This window comes from Bos indicus x Bos taurus, chromosome 14 (genome assembly GCF_003369695.1).
Source record: "Bos indicus x Bos taurus breed Angus x Brahman F1 hybrid chromosome 14, Bos_hybrid_MaternalHap_v2.0, whole genome shotgun sequence".
Taxonomy (NCBI): Eukaryota; Metazoa; Chordata; class Mammalia; order Artiodactyla; family Bovidae; genus Bos; species Bos indicus x Bos taurus.
In genome coordinates this window covers 1,097,110-1,116,649 of record NC_040089.1, presented here as the reverse complement: position 1 = coordinate 1,116,649, position 19,540 = coordinate 1,097,110, and the positions used below count along the sequence as shown (strand labels likewise).

The 19,540-nt window shown below is 58.6% G+C and overlaps 1 protein-coding gene across 1 annotated transcript in view; it reads right to left on the bottom strand.

Moving 5' to 3' along the window:
* Positions 1–15,297, bottom strand: part of ZC3H3 (zinc finger CCCH-type containing 3) — a 63,763-nt gene extending 48,466 nt beyond the window's left edge. Inside the window, exons 1-3 of the mRNA XM_027560424.1 lie at positions 15,197–15,297; positions 12,083–13,418; positions 10,836–11,032 (exon numbers count right to left, since the gene is read on the bottom strand). Coding sequence (XP_027416225.1) covers positions 10,836–11,032; positions 12,083–13,418; positions 15,197–15,284 — 1,621 coding nt within the window. The 5' untranslated portion in view covers positions 15,285–15,297. The remainder of the gene's footprint in view (positions 1–10,835; positions 11,033–12,082; positions 13,419–15,196) is intronic.
* Between the last annotated feature and the right edge of the window lie 4,243 nt (positions 15,298–19,540).

The window sequence follows — 19,540 nt, the reverse complement described above, 5'->3', positions numbered from 1 at the left end:
CGGCCCAGCCCCACCCCGTGGACGCCCAGGAGCACGCTGGCTCCCTCAGCGCACCTGGGGGGGCCCCTGTACAGCTGCAGCAGGTGAGGAGAGGCCCCCAGAGACTCTGGCCCAGAACCCCCGGGGCCTGTCCGAGCACAGTACCTGAGGGTCAGCTGCCGGGGGGGCACAGGAGGTGGGAGGACAGCGGCTCACTCCCACGCATGCAACCCCACAGGAGGGACCTGCCACCGCCCAGAGCTGGACCCTGTCCTGACACCGCCAGGACCGCCAGTGGCGGGACTGCAGACTCCTGAGGACTGCTGGGCGCGAGATGCCAGGGGCCAGGCCGGGGAGAAGACACGGAGGCAGAGCAACAAGCACCTGCGCGTCTCACGGTCAGAACTGATGGGTTTGCAGTCGTTGTGCGCAATTACAGACTTTCTTTGCAAATCCCACCAATTCTATGCGTTAGGACCAAACCTATGAACCGGAAGGATTCCCGGGAACACTGAGGGGCCCGGGCCACACAGGTGATGCTCAAGTGGCACCGGAGGGCCCCGAGGACACTGGCGCCCACCCAGGGTCACGTGGTCTGCGCAGATGCTCTGAAAGCGGAAAAGGCACAGTCCCCCTGCAGAGGAATACCGGGCCCCGCCTTCCCAGGACAGCTGAGGCCTCAGCCCGTGTCCCTCCAGCGGGAGAGTAACCTGTGGGATGCCAGAGCGTGGGAAGCAGAGGGTCTCAGCTCAGACCCAGGGGAGGCCTGCGCTTGGGGCCTGTCCTGAGCGGGCTCCATTTGTGCTGATATGGCCCCACGAGGGCACAGGGCTGGGGTGGGTAGCAGCAGCACAGTCCTGGGGGCTCCAAGCAAGCACACCAGCGCCCACCGCCCGCCAGCTCTGGGGCGGCAGTGCCTCCTGCCCAGGACCCCTTCCGCCACCCCACGGGAAGAGACAGGGCCTCGGGCACACAGAGCTGGGGTCCACGTGGCACCAGGTCCTGCTCCTCCCCACATGAGCTACAGGAGCAAGCTGCCCAGAAGCCTGAGCCCCACTGGCCCAGCCCCCAGGCCCTGTGGAGCAGAGACCCCCACCCTCCCCTGGTAAGTGCCAGCAGAGGCCTCGCCACACTTGGGCGGCCCAGAGGAGTGTGTGCTGAGGCGCTCAGCTCTCAGCCAGACCAAAACTGATGAAAACCATCAAGCGGCGATTCACCTAAGCATGATAAATAAAACGCAAGGGAAGCACACTGTCATACACCTGCTGAAAACCAGAGATGGAGAAAGCTCTGCAGCCAGAGGGCGACAGCAGACCCCGCAGGAGAGCAGGGCCAGCCGGCAACAGCCAGGTCTCCCCCTGGAGCCCCACAGGCTCCCACGCAAAATCGCTCTCCAGAGAGGAAGACTTCAGATAACCATCCACGGAGAGCAACAGCCCCCAGCACATCTGCAACATCACAGGAAATCTTAAGAGGTGTTTCTCCGCAGAAGGCAAGGAAGGAGTGAAAAGAAATGGGAGAATAAATACGTAGCTGAGTCTGGGTCAAGGATGACCATATACGACGTTTTTTACGGTCTAAAACACATGGAGAATTAAAATCACGGTAGTTCCAGCATGTCTGATGGAAGAGAAGAAAAAAGGGGGAGGGTGCTCTAAGCTTCTTATGCTGTCCAGGGAAGGGTCAGACTGCAATTTCCAAGACCTGGTAACAGACTCAAAAACGTACAATGTTACTGAAAGAAAAATAAAAGGAGATACAATAAGCTAACGGAGAAAAGAATGGAATTTAAACATACATCCAAAAGAAGAAAAAAACGAAAAGAAATACATAACAGGTACAACAAAGAAAAAGCACCTAGTAAGACTGGATTTAAACCCAAATACACCCAAACTGCGGTTTATTGTGACAGATGAAATCTTTTCTTACAAAACAATTTCAGGCTGCACTTTTTTAAAAGGAACTATTTGCTGGATACAAAAAAAAAAAAAACCTAACCATAATACAAAACAGCTTTTTTTGGATTATTTACTTATAAAAGTAAACATGTTTGCATACATCATGCACCAACATTTGCAGGGTATGTATGTGTGTGTGTTAGTTGCTTAGTCGTGTCTGACTCTGCAACCCCATAGACTGTAGCCCACCAGGCCCCTCCATCCATGGGATTCTCCAGGGAAGAACACTGGAGTGGGTTGCCATCTCCCTCTCCAAAAGGAACTATAGAAAGAAAGAAAGTGAAGTCGCTCAGTCGTGTCCAACTCTTTGAGACCCCATGGACTGTAGTCTACCACGCTCCTCCATCCATGGAGTTTTCCAGGCAAGAGTTCTGGAGTGGGGTGCCATTTCTTTCTCCATGTATGTATGTACACTAGTGTATACGTACACATTTTGCAACATTAACTAAAAGAAAACCGGCCTACATATTCCTATTTTAGAGAAAGCAGACTTTAAGGCAAAAAGCTGGAGATTAAAAAAAAAACAAACATATTTCATAACAGTAAAGATTCATTCCAGCAGGGAGATGTAACAATTCTAAGTGCTTTGCACACAGTAAAATAACCTTAAAATAAATACTAATGCAAAAGCGACAACTGGGAACACGAGCACACTCACAGGCACAGTGCAAACTCCACACTCCCTCGGACAGTGGAAAAACACAAGTCTTCCCTGCCCCTCAAAATTGGGAAGTTTACCACAGGTTTGAACAACACCATGAATACAACTCTCCTTACAGCCCCGAACTCACCAAGTGGAGTCATTCTTTCTAAGCACACACAAGAGCTTTACCAAAGTGGACCCTAAACCCTCCCAGTGAAGGTGGGGAGTGGTCATTTTACAAAGAACCTCAAAAGCCTCAGAGATTTAGAAATGAGGCAATCCCTTCTGAATAACCCTGGATCAAAGAAAAATTACAACAAAAATTAGAAAAAGTTTTAGAGGAACACAAAAATAGTTAACTTGCAGACCCTAAGGCTATGCTCAGGGGGAAGTTTATAACCTTACATCTGCATATTTCAGAAAAGAGAGGCTGAAGGCAAATGTCCAGCCATCTGACCCTGGTGTGCTGCGTCCAAGCTCAGCGCACTGGCCCGTCCGGGTAGCTCTGACAGCAGTCCCTGCCCAGGCTTCTGCCTCCACTGCTGGCACTGTCAGAGCCGGCCAGGGACACCTCCAGCCAGGCCCACCGTCAAGGCAGCAAGAGAGGCAGCGTGGCCTCGTGGCCCGGCACCTGCTCCCTGCCTTCGCAGCACAGCGTGGAGGCAGCAGCCTGGGTCAGATTCAACCAGGCCCCACCCCTCCTGGCACCCTTCCCCGTGAAAACACACGGGGTCACGAGAGTCAGGAACAGCGCTCCCCAGGTAAGGCGTCTGCCACGGTCTACCTGAGACACCATCTGGGCCCAAGCTCAGCTCCCCAGCCCACTGCCCCCAGGTCCACACTGAGAGGGGCAGGAGAGCAGCTCCAGCCCAGAGCCTGGCTCTGAGTCTCAGAGGGAGGGTCCATTGCATCACTGCCGGTGCTGCACAGGGCCCGGCCAGGGTGTGCAGGGGGGTCTGGGGGTGTTGTGTGGAGGAGTCCGGGGCAGGCTCCTGGACTGGGAGCCGTGGTGGTCTCTCCTGCTCCTCCCACTAAAGCTGGACTCAGGGCAGGACTACTCCAAGCTCAGCGACTATCCCTTTCCTGAGGCTGGCTCCACAAGGTCCACCCTGGGGACACCCCCACCACGGCCTGGGGGGGTCTCCCTCCCCCTCACGGCTGGCCCTGGCAGGAAAGAAATCTGCCCAGAGGGCTCAGACTGACGCGGCCCTACTTCCCAGGTAGCTCCCAGCACCAATCCCTGACTGGGTCCCTGAGCCACAGCCAGGTGGGGCCGCCCCAGCACACCATCCGCATTCGTCAAGACGCCTGGGGACCCTGCCCACAAGCCGCCAGGGCCGAAGCCGCAAGGGAACACCGCCCCTCCTTCCCAGGCAGGAGCGGATCCCCGGGCTTCAGCTGGAGTCATGGCTGCGCCCCGGCTCCTGGAGCTCACAGCACCCAGGGAGGCCAGCGCCTGCCGAGCAGCACACGGCACTGCGTGCACGTGCACGCGCTCCGCGCCAGCTCTGCCCAAATAATTAACTAGCGCCGCCAGGGCAGATATAAACCGGAAGCCTCCGACTCGCCTGATAGTTTACGCAAGGCTCAGGATTGCTGCGACTGCCTTCCACAGGGCCCGCTTCAGCGTTTTCCTTTTCCCTTAGGGAAGCAGAGCTCTGGATGGAACTGCTCTCGCGCCCTTTGCAGTGTCTGCGGCAGTAAAACTGACAACCCGTCTGCACCCCAGTGGGAAAGGCTGGATCGCAGATTACTCTAAGGTGGGAAAATCCAGCAGCCAGCCAGTCTAGCATCCACCAAACCTGCCCTCAGCACCTGACCGCCCCGTCCCCTCAACCGGCACAGAAATGCCCAGGATGCGGGGACAGAGCAAGGCCCGGTCAGCACCAGCCTGGAGGCTCAGGGCCGGGGCTTTCCGCGCCTCGAGGAGGCCCCAGGACCAGGGCGCAGGCCAGCACGGGGACGCCTCAGGAGGCCCTCAGGCCTGTGTGCCCTCTGTGCCACGGCAAGCCTGCCTCCTGGCCTTCCCAAAGCGCCGCCAGAGGGTACTAGTGATGAAAACGCTACTGACGAGCGTGAAGGCCCAGGGCAGGCTTCACTCTGCCCCTCTGACCACTGACCGCGGCCCGGAGGCCAGTGAGGCCAGGCACGGGGCTGTCTGGCGCCAAGCAGCGGGTTCCGGGCTGCCTCCGAGAGCCATGCTGCGGGGCCACTACCTGGCTCACTGCCTGCCCCTGCCCGCTGGGCACACCTGGTCAGAGGCAGGGGGTGGGGGTGGGGCGGGGCCCTGTCGGGAGGGGCGCGGGCCTGGTGAGACGGGAGGGGCAGGGAGGGGGCAGGGAGGGTGTGGAGAGGGGCAGCGCAGGCAGAGTGGTCAGAGCAGGGCTGCTGCACACCTAGAACTTTGGGGCCACGGAGGAGGTTAAGTGAGGATGGCTTTGAGCACACAGCGGGCGGGCGGAGGGCTCCCTGTAGGTGTCCACCCCAAGTCCCTGAGCTGGTGCTGCTCAAGGAGAGCCCTGCAGAGGGCCCTCAACAAACTGAGCCCCAAGGGCTGGTTTTGGCACCCAGGCAGCTGAGGGCCTGCTTTGACCTCCACTGGCACAGGAGGGCACCCCAGGGACCTGGGAACAGCCCCAAGGTGGGCCCTTCAAGCCCAAATGATGGAACAGCAGGGGAGGCAGCCCCAGGATGTCCCCTCAGTCTGCCCGCAGAGGGTCCATCAGGGGGCTGTGCGCCTCAGGGACCCCTGGTCCGCACAGGCCCCTGTTCTGGGCTGGGGGAGGGCAGAAACAGTCACCGGGGCCTTGGTGAGGAGCCCAGGAACGGCAGGGAAGGGCAGCCGGGGCAGGGGCCCATGGGGGGCTTACACGGGAGAGACTCCCTGACAGCTTCCTGGACAAACTCGGACACAGGGATTGGGGCTGCAAGGTGAAGACTGGGCAAGGCCCCCCCACCCTGCCTTCTCTGCTGGTGACCGAGGATGCGTGCCCGCCCCACTGCACTCACAAACAGGTGACGGCAGACCTTCCAGACCATGTGGCTGGCACAGCAGACTGAGGGATGTGTGGGGAGCACCCGCCACGAGCCTGGCAAGCTCTCGGCCAGAGGCAGGCGCTGCGTGAGGCCAGCAGGCCTGAGGGAAGGCCCCGCGGCCCTCAGACCCACACCTGGCTCCCCCCAGGAAACCTGGGCCCTTCCTGTCAAACATGGCCTGCGTGCACAGCCCCACCACATCCGGGGCTCCGGCAGCAGGGCTCTGGACAGGCGGGCGAGCGGTGGGGGCTATGGCCATGTGCCCCCTGTCCTGGGCAGGTGAGGCAGAGGAGGCCCCGCCCCAGCAAGCCTCAGGAGATGAGGACGCCACTGCCCATGCAGTCGCCTGAGGCTTTTCCTTGGCCCAAGAAGCAAACACTTGCTGCTCCCAGGAAGCCCCCTTGCAGGACAGGGCAGGAAGCCAGCCTGGAGCCAAGTGGCAAGCGCAGTGCGGGCTCCCATGGCGCCCACTGCACCCTTTCTGCACACAAGGAGTCAGGGTCCGCGGTACACATGGAGCCTGTCACCTCAGGGCACCTGAGTCACAGTGCTGGGCCCAGTGTGGTGGGGAGGGGAACCCCAGAGCGGGCCCTGAAGCCCCAGGTGCTGGAGAGCGCCCGGCCTCAACACACTCCCTAGAAGCTCTCTACTAAAGGTTCTCTTCTCTGTAGCCTTCTCTGGGGTCTATCTGCCCTGAGGCAATCAACTGAGGTCTCTGGCAACCAAGGTGCAGGTACTCCCCAGGGAGCATGGGGGGGGTGTCACATGGTGACCCCCAGGGACCACCTGCCCCTCCCCCAGCCAGAGTTGGACTTTAGGCCCAGGGACTAGGGGGAGGGTCAGGGGGAGGGTCGGAGGGCTTGGCCAGGAGCCAGGAAAGCAGGGGAGAGGCAGGGAAGGGAAAGAAAGTAAGAGGCGGAGTCAGGCTGAACCTCCAGCTCAGTCCCCAGGCGCAGTGTCCACGCGCCTGCTGAACAATGCAGTTTTGAATTCAATTAAAGCGATTATCTGTTGTGCCAAATAAATTGTGTACAGCATACATCCTGCGGCACTTTACACCTCCGGGCTCATTATTCCCTAACTGTTTCCTCCTGTTTATGCGCTCTCAAATTAAATTGCTGATAATATGCGCCAAAATAAAAAATGAGCGCACCTTGTCCCAAGAAAATTGATTCTCCCTTTTCCTGAGCCGGCGATTGCCAGGTTTTATATACTCTGTTCCTGGTGATCATTAGTAATTCAATTTTCTTTTTATTAGCCCTCTTATCTGCTGAACAATATAGTGGCAGAGCTGACCTCTTTCGCACGGGTAAATGTTTAAAATCTTTTCCCTGATTAATTTTGCCAGTTAAGAAAAAGAGGAGAAATGGCCCGGCTCTTAGCCATCACAATGAATAAAGCTTAATGTTGATTGTGATGGAATTTCTAATGCCAGGGAAATTGATTGAACGCGGCAATTACACTGCAATAGTAACTCAAGGGAGATGGGATCGCTTTCTTCTGGCCGCAGCCTTTTGGTTATTTAAAACAATCCAATTTGCAAGGATAATTATGTATTAGTGTTTTATCTGCCACTTGAAATGAACAGGGGAGTTTCGATACTGGCCCAGCATTAGCAGGTTATTGCTGCAAATTACTTGATATCTGCTTTCTTTCACATAAAGAGAAAATTAGGCAATCAATTACCAGAAAAAAGTGGACGAGGAATAAGAAGGGTGAGAGCGCCCTCTTCTGGCCGCCGGGCTGCACAGCAGGCCTGGAGGGGACCCCATGGCTCTCCCTCCCCCTCTTCAGCCCACAGCCGGGCAGGCACAGGCTGAGAGAGGAGGGCTGCACCTGGCACTAAGGTCTGTGTGGGGAAACAGAGCAGAGAAGCTGCAGACAAGCAGATGAAGGGGCCGCCCCTGTGGCGATATAGACACATGGACACACACAGCTGCTCAGGCCCGCCAATGGGGCCAGGAGGGGCTCACCTGTGCACCCCAAGTACCCACAACGTTAGATAAAAGCCCAAGTCCCGCACAGAGCTGAAAGGGAGGGAGCCGGGAGGGGTGGGGAGCCGGGGAAATGCTGCCCCTCAGCCCTGACCCCACCCCTGCCCTCACCCCAGGCCTCAGCCCTGCCCCCACCCCTACCTTCACCCCTGCCCAGTCTCTACACAAGCCTCTCCCACGAGCTCCCTGCCATCAAGTCTCGGGGTAAGGACCCCTGCCCTGGGCCTGGAGGTCAATCCTCTCCCACAGGCCCACCCTAGCTCCTGCCCCTCCCGCCCCAGTCACTCCTCAGGCCCGGACACGGCCGCCTTGTGTCCCCAAGCATGCTCCCATAGGACCCTTGAGCCTCCACCGTCCCTCAGCGGCTTCCGAACCGGACCCCCTTTCCTTACTGTGGCACGGCGCCCCTTCCCACCTTCCAGGCCCACCTGCCTCTGGCCTGAGCCTCTCCCGCCCTCTGGGATGCTGCGCAGGACAGGTCTCCACTCCAGGACTTGCTGAGCTCAGCCCTACAGCTCCTACGCAACCTCGCCTGCACAGGTGTGTCCCCTCCCTCTCGCCTCTCCTCACACAGGTAGGTTCAGGGCTTAGAGGGAGCTCCTCAGAGACGCCCCAGACTGCCTGCCTGGCTAAAGCTGCCCCCCACCCCCTGTAGCTCTTGAGACACCACCGCGGATTTCCTTTTCTGCAGAGTGCTTCTGCTGCCTGAAGGCAAATTTTTCAACCTATTTACAAGCACCCAAGGAGCTTTCTGCATTCACCATCCACCGACATGCCCCGGCCTTGGCACATTCGGACCACGGGAACCAGCGCACAGCCCAGCACAGAGGTGTGGTACATGGAAGGCTGAGGGGTGGAGGACACGTGGGGGGAGGAAGAGTGGCCGAGCCAGCAGAAGCCTTCTCCAAGCCCCCCAAGAGGAGCCTCTTCCCAGCTCCCCCTCCATGTCCCCTGCAGAGCATGGTCACCGCATGTCTACAAGCTGATCTGTCCGCCTCTGAGTGGGGACAGCGCAAGGCGCAGGGGTCCGCACCCCACACCCTGTGGTGCCCACGGCCTTGCTCCCCCCTCCCTCGGAGCAGCAGAGCACCCTGCCAGCAGGAACAGCCTCCACTGTCCCCAGCCTGCACCCCAGTCTGCCTGAGGCCTAAAACGGGACCACGCGGTTCCCAAGTGCAGGTACAACTCCAGGGAAGACACATGCCACCTCCCCCTTGTGGCCTGGCACCAGATCCGTGGCCCTGTCAACCCCTCACCCTGTTCACCCTGCAACAGGGTGAGCATCCTAGAGCGTCTCCAGCCCACGGCCCTGGGACACTACCCACAGGCCCCTGTCCTGCTCTCTAGCTCCCCGGCAGCCCCTTGGCCCATGGCGGCTACAGCACGGCCGCAGCCAGGCTGTTCCCAGGCCTGGGGCAGTCCTCACCCCGACCCCCAAGCCACCAGAGCCCTCCAGCTGGGAGCAGGGAGAGTGGGCCCCCAGGACTCTACATGGACAGTCCACAGTGCTAACCTCCCCGCCATCTGGAGAGCGCTCCCAGTCCACGACACAGAATGATCTCTTTGACCGCATGGTGCTCCTTCCACAGGGTCCCAGGACACAGGATGGCAACTGTCTGCCTTGGGCCCGTCGGCCCGCAGCCCAGGCTCCATGGGGCAGGGGCAGCACAGGGCTGGCAGGGACACAGTCGAGGCCAGCGGTGGTTCTTGCATCAGGACCCAGCATTCTGGGCAGCAGAAAGACCGCCAAGAGGCCCAGGGCCCTGTCTGCCGCGACCGTGCCACCCTCAACGCCTGCCCAGCAGCCGCTCCACACACACACTGGCTTCCACGGGAGCCCAGCACCCGGCAGACACCCACCAGCTCCCTCAAGGGCTCTGCTGGCAGGAGCACAGCGCCCCTGCTTGGACACCCCCCCCAACCCCCTCCTGCCATGTCCATCATTCAAGACCCTCTGAAACACCACCTCCATGCGTGACCCCTCCTGGACACCGCACTCCCTGCTGGTAGCCGGTTACTATGGAAACGCCCCAGCACCTGGGCAGCTCACATGCAGGCCCTGGAAGGGCAGGAGGGAACACCCCTGCCTCAGGGTTCCGGGACCCCCAGCTCCAAGGCAGCCCGCCTCCCACTCCCGGCCCTGAGCACCACCCCCTTGCAGCGCCTCACCTGTGGGAGCAGCTCCGCCTGCAGCTTCTCTGCCGACAGAGACAACATTGTGACCAAGAGCACCGGATAGGGACCATGCAGCCCCGCAGATGCCCAGCCTCCAGAAAGCACCCCGGTCCCTCTCCCGGCTGCCCCAAGAGCCCCCAGCTGGCCTCAGGCTCCCGGTGGGCTCCCCAGCCCCTGCCAGCCTCTTAAAACATGAGGCTTCTCCACTTGTTCTCTCCAGTCAGTCCCGCAGCCAAGGCCCAACCCCCAACCCATTCCCCTGGCAGCCCCCAGGGGCTGCTGACAGGCTCCCTCTGCTGCCACCAGGGTGAAATCCATGCTTGCCGGAACCCAGGGACATGCAGCCAAAGGAGACTGGGTGGGAGGGAGGCTGGAGCCCTCTCCGCCCAGCATGGGCCTCCGCCCGGGCCCCCAGGGCCCACGCTCTCTGGCCGGCTCTGTGCAGGTGCTGCATGCCGTCCCAGACCCCAGCTGGGCCCTGAGCACTAAGGCAGCACAGTCCCTGGAACACAAGCCCCGGCAGCAGCGCCCAGGACCAGATCCCTGGTGTGTCCGTGGGGAAGCCACGGCTGCTCCAAGGAGACACCCAGGACCAGCCCCCCCGGAGCACTGCCATCGCCACAGTGGGGGGTGCCAGGGACTCACTGAGAGAGCAGAGAGACCCCTCCCAGGCCCGCTCAGGCCTTGAGAGGAGGCAGCAGCCCGCAGGGAGGGCAGCGAGGACAGGAGGGAGGGGCCCTGGACGGCACCAGCCAGGCCACCACCCCCTTCAGGGCTGTCTGCCTGCCGCCCTCTCATCCCCTTCCCACCTCTGCCAAGAAGACGCGGCCGTGCAGGCATGGAGGGATGTCCTGAAGAGGCCGCACGTGCCTGTCTGGCAGCCTCTCCATGGCCCCGAGCGCAGCGCACAGCACCGCAGCCCAGGCTGCCCACTGCCCGCCAGGCCGAACAGCTCTTGGGCCAGGGCCTGACAGTACAAGGTGGATGGAGACCGTGGGTCCCAGCGGGGAACAGAGCCAGCGCAGGCCCAGGGAACCCTTCCCAGCATACCTTCCTTGGAGGGGACGTAGGCGCGGCCAGGAGGCAGGCAGCACGGCCGGGGCTTGGTGACCGGCATCAGCCCCTTGTTGGGTGTCTTCTTCGTAACGGGGCTGCTCTTTCCCCGGAGGGCCTGCTTTCGCCGCAGGCTGAACTGACTCTTAGCCATGGCAGCAGGTGGGGGGCTGCTCTTCTTGTCCGCAGGAAGGCTGCAGAGATAGAGCAGGTAGCTCTAGCAGGTACCCTCCCCGCCTCGACCACCCAGATCCCAGAACCAAGAGACCAGCCCTGGCAGGCAGCCAAGCCCCAGTGGGGTCTGGCCCCCCCACTTCGCTTTCCCACCTGATCCACCTCAGCGGCTCCCTGCCCATCCATCCCCCTACCCTACCCCACCCGGCTCCCAGCCGCAGCCCTGGAGGACCCCAGAGCCAGGGCAGGTGGAGGGCGGAGGAGCACAGCCCTTGACCCCCACCAGGTATTTCCACGACCATCTTCTGCACCTCCCCGGCCAGATGAGATGAGCCCCCACGTGGAACTGGGGGAGAGCAGAGGAGGCAGGCGTCGTCCCAAGGACGGGCCGCCACCAGCCCCATGGCTCCCCTCCCCAAACTCGCTGACACAGAGGCCGCTAGAGAGAAAAGACCAAGGAGGAGAGCACGGAGCTCAGCGGCCCAGACCTCAGCGGCCCAGACGGCGCCTGTCCGGGGAGCAGGGCCCCAGGGCAAGGTCAGCGGTGGGAAGGGCCTGAGTGGGACTCCCTGACAGATGGCATGTGTCGCCACGCCTGATGACAGAGGCATCTGGCAGCTTCCACAATTAAGTCCCTGACCCTGAAGCCCTGGGCCACAGTGCCATCTTCCAGTCTCCTCTGGACCCAAGTGGGTAGAGGGCAGGGAAGCTGACATGCCTTCAGCGAGGGAGGAAGTCACTGTCACCTGGCTACCTTTCTCCTGCAAAGACCCTGCCCCTGGCCTGGGCACAAAGCTGTCCATCCACCATCCCGCAGGCCCAGAATGGAAGCCACCCAGCAGCCTCTGGTCTCTCGCCAACAAGGGAAAGGGAGGGCTTGCTGGCGCCACCTCCGCCCGTCCCCTCCCCATTAACTGAAAGGACAGCGGTAACTGCGGCCTCATTCCTGCCAGACATGCTGATGCACCACAGGCAAAGCTCTGTCCTCAGGCCCCATCAGGGGCGATGCTCCCTCCCTGCCTCCCACACCCCTGCCCAGACAAGACCCAGGGAGGGGCAGGGGCCCACACCTGGCACTGCCCCGCCTCCGGATGATCTTGGTGCGGCTCTTCACTTTGTAAGCGGAGAGCGGAGTCTCACTGAAGACAGGCTGCAAGCTGCTGGGTTCCACTGCCCGTCTGTCCGCTGGGGGGGACCTAGACGGGATGGGGGAGAGCTGGGAGGCACGGTCCTTGCTGCCAACCTCTGACTGCCAACGGAAGGAGGAGGCCGAGGAGGCCGAGGGGCTGGAGGCCTTCCACTTGTACTTGCTGGGGGAGGCCCCAGGCACGGAAGACACGGCAGGCCTCCTGGGCTTGGCATCTGGGTCGGCTTTGAGCTGAGGCTTCTCTGTTCGTTCCGCTGCAGCAAAGGGGGCCTTGCACACGTTCTCCGCCGCCGCCCTGGGACTGAGGGCCCGCCGAGAGGCCCGAGGACTCTTTGCCGAGGCAGCCACCCACTTGTAGTTGTTTTTCTGAAACTTGTTGGTTCGACAGGACACCAGCACCGAGGGCTCCCTGGTCTGCCTGGGTCCAACAGCAGGTCTAGCTGGGCCTACCACCAGGCTAGAGGCAGCGGATGGGCCTGAGAGGCCGGTGTTCGCGCTCCCGTCCCCACGGAGCTGTGTAACAGAGCTGGCCACAGAGTGCGAGCCCGCCTTCCGGCCTAGGGCCATGCCGCCTCGCTGGGGCAGGCTGGAGGGCAGGACGCGGGCCCTGACCGCAACTGCACTCTCACTGACCGTCCGCCGGGGCTCCAAGGGGTTCTCACTCACGCTGCTCACTGACTTCACCACCCGGGGCTTGCCAGCCTCCTTCTGGCAAACCAGAAGGGGGTCCTCCGCACTGCAGCCCCCCTTGGCTCTTCCTTGCCTCGAGGGCTGCCGCTGTGCACCAGAGGACTCACCCTCACCTTCCTGAGGCCTGTGGTCATTCCAGGGGGGGTCCTCGTATTCTTCCAAGGAGGTCCGCAGGACCCCCGCAGTGCTGGCCGAGCCTGGCTTGGATGGTGGTTTGATCTTGATGACCATGTTCTGGTCTGGATTGAGCTGCACCTGCCTCTCCAGGATGTACTCCTGCGGTTCAGGACCCTGGCTGCTCCCAGCCCTGAGCTGCGGCTGCGCGGCACCATCACCGGGCGGGTCCGAGGAGCCCAAGGGCCGATTCACGAGGGAGTATTTCTTGCGCCACGCAGGCCCATGGTTCAGGGAGAAGCCCCTCCGGCTCGGACGAGGGTAGCGAGCACTGAAGGTCCTGCTGCTGTTGTAAGTGGGCGGCTGCCACTGGGAAGTGGTGGAGGTGCCCAGGGCAGCGGAGGTACCTGGGGCAGAGGCACTGCCATGGAGGCTTTTGTAGTCATCAATCAGACCTGAGGAGGCAGGAGCATAGACTCTGTCAACCGAAGGGTGAGGAAAATCAGGGAGAAACCCCTGGAGGAGCATCAGCTGACCAGACACCCTGTAGACCCCACTGGATCCTGCCAAGTCCCAGTACAGGAGGGGCAGCCCCAGGGCCTGAGAACCACTGACAGTCAGCCTAAATCCCCTAGGCCGATCTTTCCCATGAGCCTCTTCCCATCGATCCTACTTCAATCCTATTTCTGGCTGCTTATCCTTAAAATGCACTCCTGTGACATAATATCCCCTGTTCAGCAGGGATATTATGCTGGGTTCCCAATCCTCTGAGGCGAAGTGTCACCCAGCACGAAGAGACCAGCAGGGCCCATGCTGCAGCACCTCAAGAGACACACGGAAGGCCTCCGGCTAGCCCACAGACACAAAGGGGCAGGGCTGCACCTTCAGGACCTCCCTGCCTGGCACACACAACAGCGAGTGTAAGACAACTGACGCCCCGGGTACTCCACACGTGACAAGAATGTCACATCATCCTCCCACAAGAAGAGAAGAGGCCTAACATTTGGAGTTTCAGTGCAGGAGACCACCAGGTGAAGCCCCTGGACAGCGTGGCTGTGCAGGCAGACACAGGCCTCAGCTGGAACCACCCAAGCTGTCACAACTCAGCCAACAAGCCCTCCAGTTACAGCACTCCCCCACCATATGTCCCACCTCCAGGCCCAAAGAGAGTCACGTCCAGACCTGGTGACACCTCAGGGCAGGTATGATGGAGGGCCAGAAGTGGCTGGTAGATGGGCTCAGCCCAACTGAACTCTTCCCAATAATACACACTTCCCAAGTTCTTAAATCTTCTCTTTGTGGGAATAACCTTTAAAATGATTAAAAAAAAAAAAAATACAGCACGCCATCTCTCATGACTCAGTAGTAAAGAATCCATCTGCCAATGCAGGAGACACAAGAGATGCAGGTTCAATCCTTGGGTCCAGAAGACCCCCTGGAGAAGGAAACGGCAGCCCATTTCCTTCAAAGCGCTGGCAGACTGCAGTCCACATGTGCTCAGTCGCCTCAGTGACCATAGCCCGCCAAGCTCCTCTGTCCATGGGGCTCTCCAGGCAAGAATACTGGAGTGGGTTGCCATGCCCTCCTCCAAGGGATCTTCCCTATTCAGGGATCGAACCTGCGTCTCCTGTGCCTCCTGCACCGCAGGCGGGTTCTTCACCGCCAGAGGGATGGGTCAGCCCCGGGCTATAGTCACTGAGGTCGCAAAAGAGTCAGACACGACTTAACGACTGAACAACAACATGCCGTCTGAGGTCTAAAAATGGAAAAGTTTGGAAAAACCTGAAGACCGGGGATTCTGGGCCAGGAATATCAAGGAGAATGTGACTGTAAGGAGGGACAAAGGCATCAGAACCGGGCGTCCGGGGAAGAAATACACACCCCTGGCCCCCGAGCAAGGGAGCGCGCCGGGGGGGCCGAGGCCGCGCACGCCCGCGGCGGCGGGGAGGGTCGCTTCCCGCCGGTTACTAAGCGACCCGCCCCGCCGCCAGCTGCCGCAGCACCGGTAACGCCCGCACCCGCCGCGGAAACCCGAGCTGGGATGAGCTGGGCCGGCTGGGAACGCCCCTTCAGGGTCCCCAGGACCCGGCCCGACCCCACCCACCTCCCCACCGACCGGACCCCCGCCTCCGACCCGTGGGCGGGAGCGGCCCCCTTCGGGGAGGCGGGCAGGGGACCGCTGTGAAGCGAGAGGGAGGAAGGGGACGCGCGACCCGGGCCCGGAGCGACCCACCCTGCAGGAGGCGGATCTGCCGCCGTAATTGCTCCTTTTCCTCCATCTCCGGAGTCCGCGATGCCCGGCCAGGCCCCCGCGACGTCATCGCCGGGCGACCGTTTTACTGCGGGCGGGGCGGAGCGCTGGGAGGCACCGCGACTGCGCACTGCGGCTGGGCCCAGGCATCCGCCGGCCGGAAATGGGGCCTCGAGAGTCGTGCGCCCCCGCCCTGGCTGCGCCTGGAGGGGCGGGGTCACGCACGCGCAATGCTGGGGGCGGAGGCCACGTCACTATGGAGCGCCGGGAAGTCCTCTCTCGGCCCTGCGGAGGGGACCCTGCGGCGTAAAGTCCGCGCCTTGAGGCGTTTTGGCCGGGTTCTTCGCCGAGAGCGTTCGTTCCCTGTGGGCCCGGGACGAGGGGCAGAGCCGGGGACTCCATGCTATCCACGGCGCGGGTCCTTCCGCGTCGAGCTAGAGGGGGGTTCTGCGGGAGTGAGCCGGCGCGGCGAGGGCCCGTGCGGCTCTGTTGTTGGCGGCCCGGTACAGGGGAAGGGACGTCCGGGATAGGAGAGGCACTGCAGGGACGCGTTAAACCTCTGAAAGGGTGAAAGACTGTGCCGTTTCGGTAGAAACAAGTATAAAAACAGGTGTGTACGTCCCTGTATACAGCTAGGGGGTGTAAAATGATATGGCCGCTGTGGTAAACTACTGTTTCCTCAGAAAGTTAAAAATAGATGCTTTGAGCCAGCAGTCAGATAGTTCGGGGTATATACCCTGAAGAAGTGAGAACAGGGACTCGAACATACTCTTGCGCCAACGTTGAGCGAAGCATTATTTGCCATAACAAAATGTAGAAATATCCCAAGTGCCCATGAGGGTGAATTGGTAAGCGGTGTGTATCTGTACGATGGAATAGGATTTAGTCCTGAAAAGGAATGTAGGACTGGTGCGTGATACAGCGTAAACGAATCTCAAAAACATTAAATAAGCCAGCCACAAAAGGACAAATATGGTAAGATCTCACTTGCATGACATGTTGAATAGGCACATTTGTAGAAACAAAGTGCATCATAAGTTAGGGAGGGTTGAGGGGAGGAGAGACAGGGAATTAATGCTTTTTGGCTAGAGAGTATATGTTTGCAGTGATGAGAAAGTGTTGGAAACATACAGTGGTGATGGTTGCACAACCTTATGAATCTACTTAATCCACCGAATTGGACACTTCAAAATGATTGTATGAGGACTCCCCTGATGGGCCAGTGCCTGAGACTCCGAGCTTCCGATGCAGGGTGCCCCGCTGCGGTCTCCGGTCAGGGCACTAGATCCTGTATGCCACAACTAAGACCTGGTGCAGCCAAATAAAATTTAAAATAATTGTATGACAACTTATATACCATATATATTTTGTTGTTCAATCGCTAAGTTGTCTCCAACACTAGGACCCCATGGGCTGCAGCACGCCAGGCTTCCCATCCTTCAGTATCTCCCAGAGTTTGCTCAGGTTCATGTCTGTTGAATTGATGATGCCATCCAACCATCCCATCCTCTGTAGCCCCCTTCTCCTCCTGCCTTCAGTCTTTCCCAGCATCAGGGTCTTTTCCAATGAGTCAGCTCTTCGCATCAGGTGGCTAAAGTATTAGCTTCAGCATCCGTCCTTCCAGTGAATATTCAAGGTTGATTTCCTTTAGGGTTGACTGATTTGATATCCTTGCACTGCAAGGAACTCTGAAGAGTCTTTATCACCACAATTCAAAAGCGTCAATGGCTGCTGCTGTTAGTATATATTTTACCACAATAATAAAAAGCGGACACAGTGTCTGCAGCAGACCTGAACAATAGGAAATGTTAAAGGAGATTCTTCTAAGTGAGGGGGAATGATACAATATGGAAACAGATCTTTATGTAGAAAGAGAACAGGAAACAGTATTAATAACTTTTTAAAAATTTTTTATTTTCTCCAAAAGACAGTCACAGCAAAAATAATAAAAACGTGTTGTGGGTTTGTAACGTAGTTAGAGGTAAACCATGCCAACAGTGATGCAAGGGGCCACACGCACTGTGTCCCCTGCAGGTGAGGACGCAACCCCTGGCCTGCCTCCTAGGCCAGCGCCTGAGCCCGCCCCAGGTGTTAGTGTTACTCTGCTTAACTCGCAGCAGTGAGCACCCTGGAGTTTCTTAGCGGTGGCGGCTCCAGGCTGGGAATACCAGGCAATAGAATGGCCCCTGCACTCAGGCTGTGGGACAGGGTGAGCTACGGGTCATGCTGAGCACTGTGTGAGACCCTTAGGCCTTGGCAAAACTGAGAGCAGGGTATGGGAGTTCCCAGAGAATGAAATGGAATTTCCCACCAGGGATCGTGAAAAACACTTCTTTGGGCTGGTGCTGTCTGGGCTCTTGAGAATCCTGCAGCCATCACCTCCTGAATGTGCCAGGACTGGCCTGTGGGAGGACGGGCAGCACATGCCCACTTAACACCATGGACCCTCATGACAGCCTGCTGTCTGCCATCAGTTGCTAGCTAGCCACAAATTTGATAAACCAAGGTGATGCCACGTGGAGCAGAGATAAGCCTAAATGTCAGGATTTAGGGCATCTCATAATTTTGGGCTTTGCTGGTAGCTCAGCTGGTAAAAGGAATCTGCCTGCAATGCAGGAGACCTGGGTTCTATCCCTGGGTTGGGAAGATCCCCTGAAGAAGGAAAAGGCTACCCACTCCAGTATTCTGGCCAGGAGAGTTCCATAGACTGTATATAGTCCATGGGTGGCAAAAACTCAGACATGACAGCAACTTTCACATAATTTTGACCAAACCAGTGGATGTTTACCTCACTAAGTTCTGGGGTGATTTATTAGTACAAAGTGATGGATTCATTGAACCTATTGTCTTCTGTGCCCAACAAGCTCTCTGCTCCTGGACTTCAGTCCAAGAGTAGCAGAGGGGAGAACCCAGCCCCTTGCCAAGAGGAGGCGAGGTTTGTGGATTTGTCTCCTGGAGTTGTGAAACTAAATAGGATGTAAGTGCTGTCACAATTATCTGGCTAAACTTAAAACACTTTGATGCCCATCAAGCTGGCAAAGATTAGTCTTGAAAAAAAAACCATTCTGCCCTCAGTGTTTGGGGGTGAAAGGGAAGAGACTTCACCATTCAGTTTTTTTAGGATGTTCGCATAGCCTTTCTGAAGAGCAGTTTGCAATATGTGCCAAGACTGAATACCTTTTAAGGAATTTCACTTTTCGGAGTCCTCCCAAAGGAAATAAGGAAACACATGCAAGGCCTTCTGAACAAAAATATCAGGTGCTGGGGGAGGGATAAATTAGGAGTTTGAGATTAGCAGATACAAACTAATATAGATTAGTTTGTGTATTCAATTTCTTACATTCAGTAAGAAACTATATTCAATTTCTTACAATAAACCATAATGGAAAAGAGTATGAAAATGTATATGTATATGAATCACTTTGCTATACACCAGAAACTAACATAACATTGTAAATCAACCGTACTTAAAAAGTTCAAAAATTAAGTGCTGAGCTCCTTACATGGAACAAAAATAAAAAAATAAGGCTTCTCTGGCGACTCAGGTGGTAAAGAATCCACCTGCAATGCAGGAGACCTGGGTTCAGTCTCTGGGTCCGGAAGATCCCCTGGAGAAGGAAATGGCAACCCACTGCAGTATCCTTGCCTGGAGAAGCACACACAGAGGAGCCTGGCAGGTTACAGTCCACGGAATCACTGTTGGACATGACTGAGTGACTAACCACAGGCCCTCATAGGAACAGGTGTTGACTGGCTGGGAGCACTACCCCCCATGGATGCCCCCTTGCCTTCCGTCCAAGTAGGGAGGAGCAGGAAGTGACTGTACAAGAGACCAACCATTGAGGACTCTGTGGGTTCCCCCATCCCAGCCGCTAACCCCCACTCCACCCTCCACCCTCACTGCAAAGCATGATCCTCAGAGCCAGATCCTTTGGGAAGAAAAGTTGACTAGTTGCTGTTTCCTAGATGGCAGCATTTCCATGAGGCTCTCAGGGGCCACGGAGGATGGATGGTTGGACATCACCACAGTGTCCCACATGCCCTAGTCCTGGACAAGCCCGGACAGGGAACTTGCCAGGTGCAAAAGACACCCCGCCCCAGCCAAGCGATGCCTGGAGGCCAGCAGTCAGAGGCTCCTCCTGCTAGGGCAGAGTGAAGTGAGGCTCAGAGCAGTAGAGCCCCGTACACTGCAGGATCTCTCGGGGCTGGGCGGGGCTCTGTGCCGCTTCCTTAGCCCCTCCCGGCAGAAAATCCAGGGAGCTAGGCAGGCATCAGGGCCGTGCGGGAGCCGGGCAGGGCGACGGGAACCGCTCGTCACCCACCTCG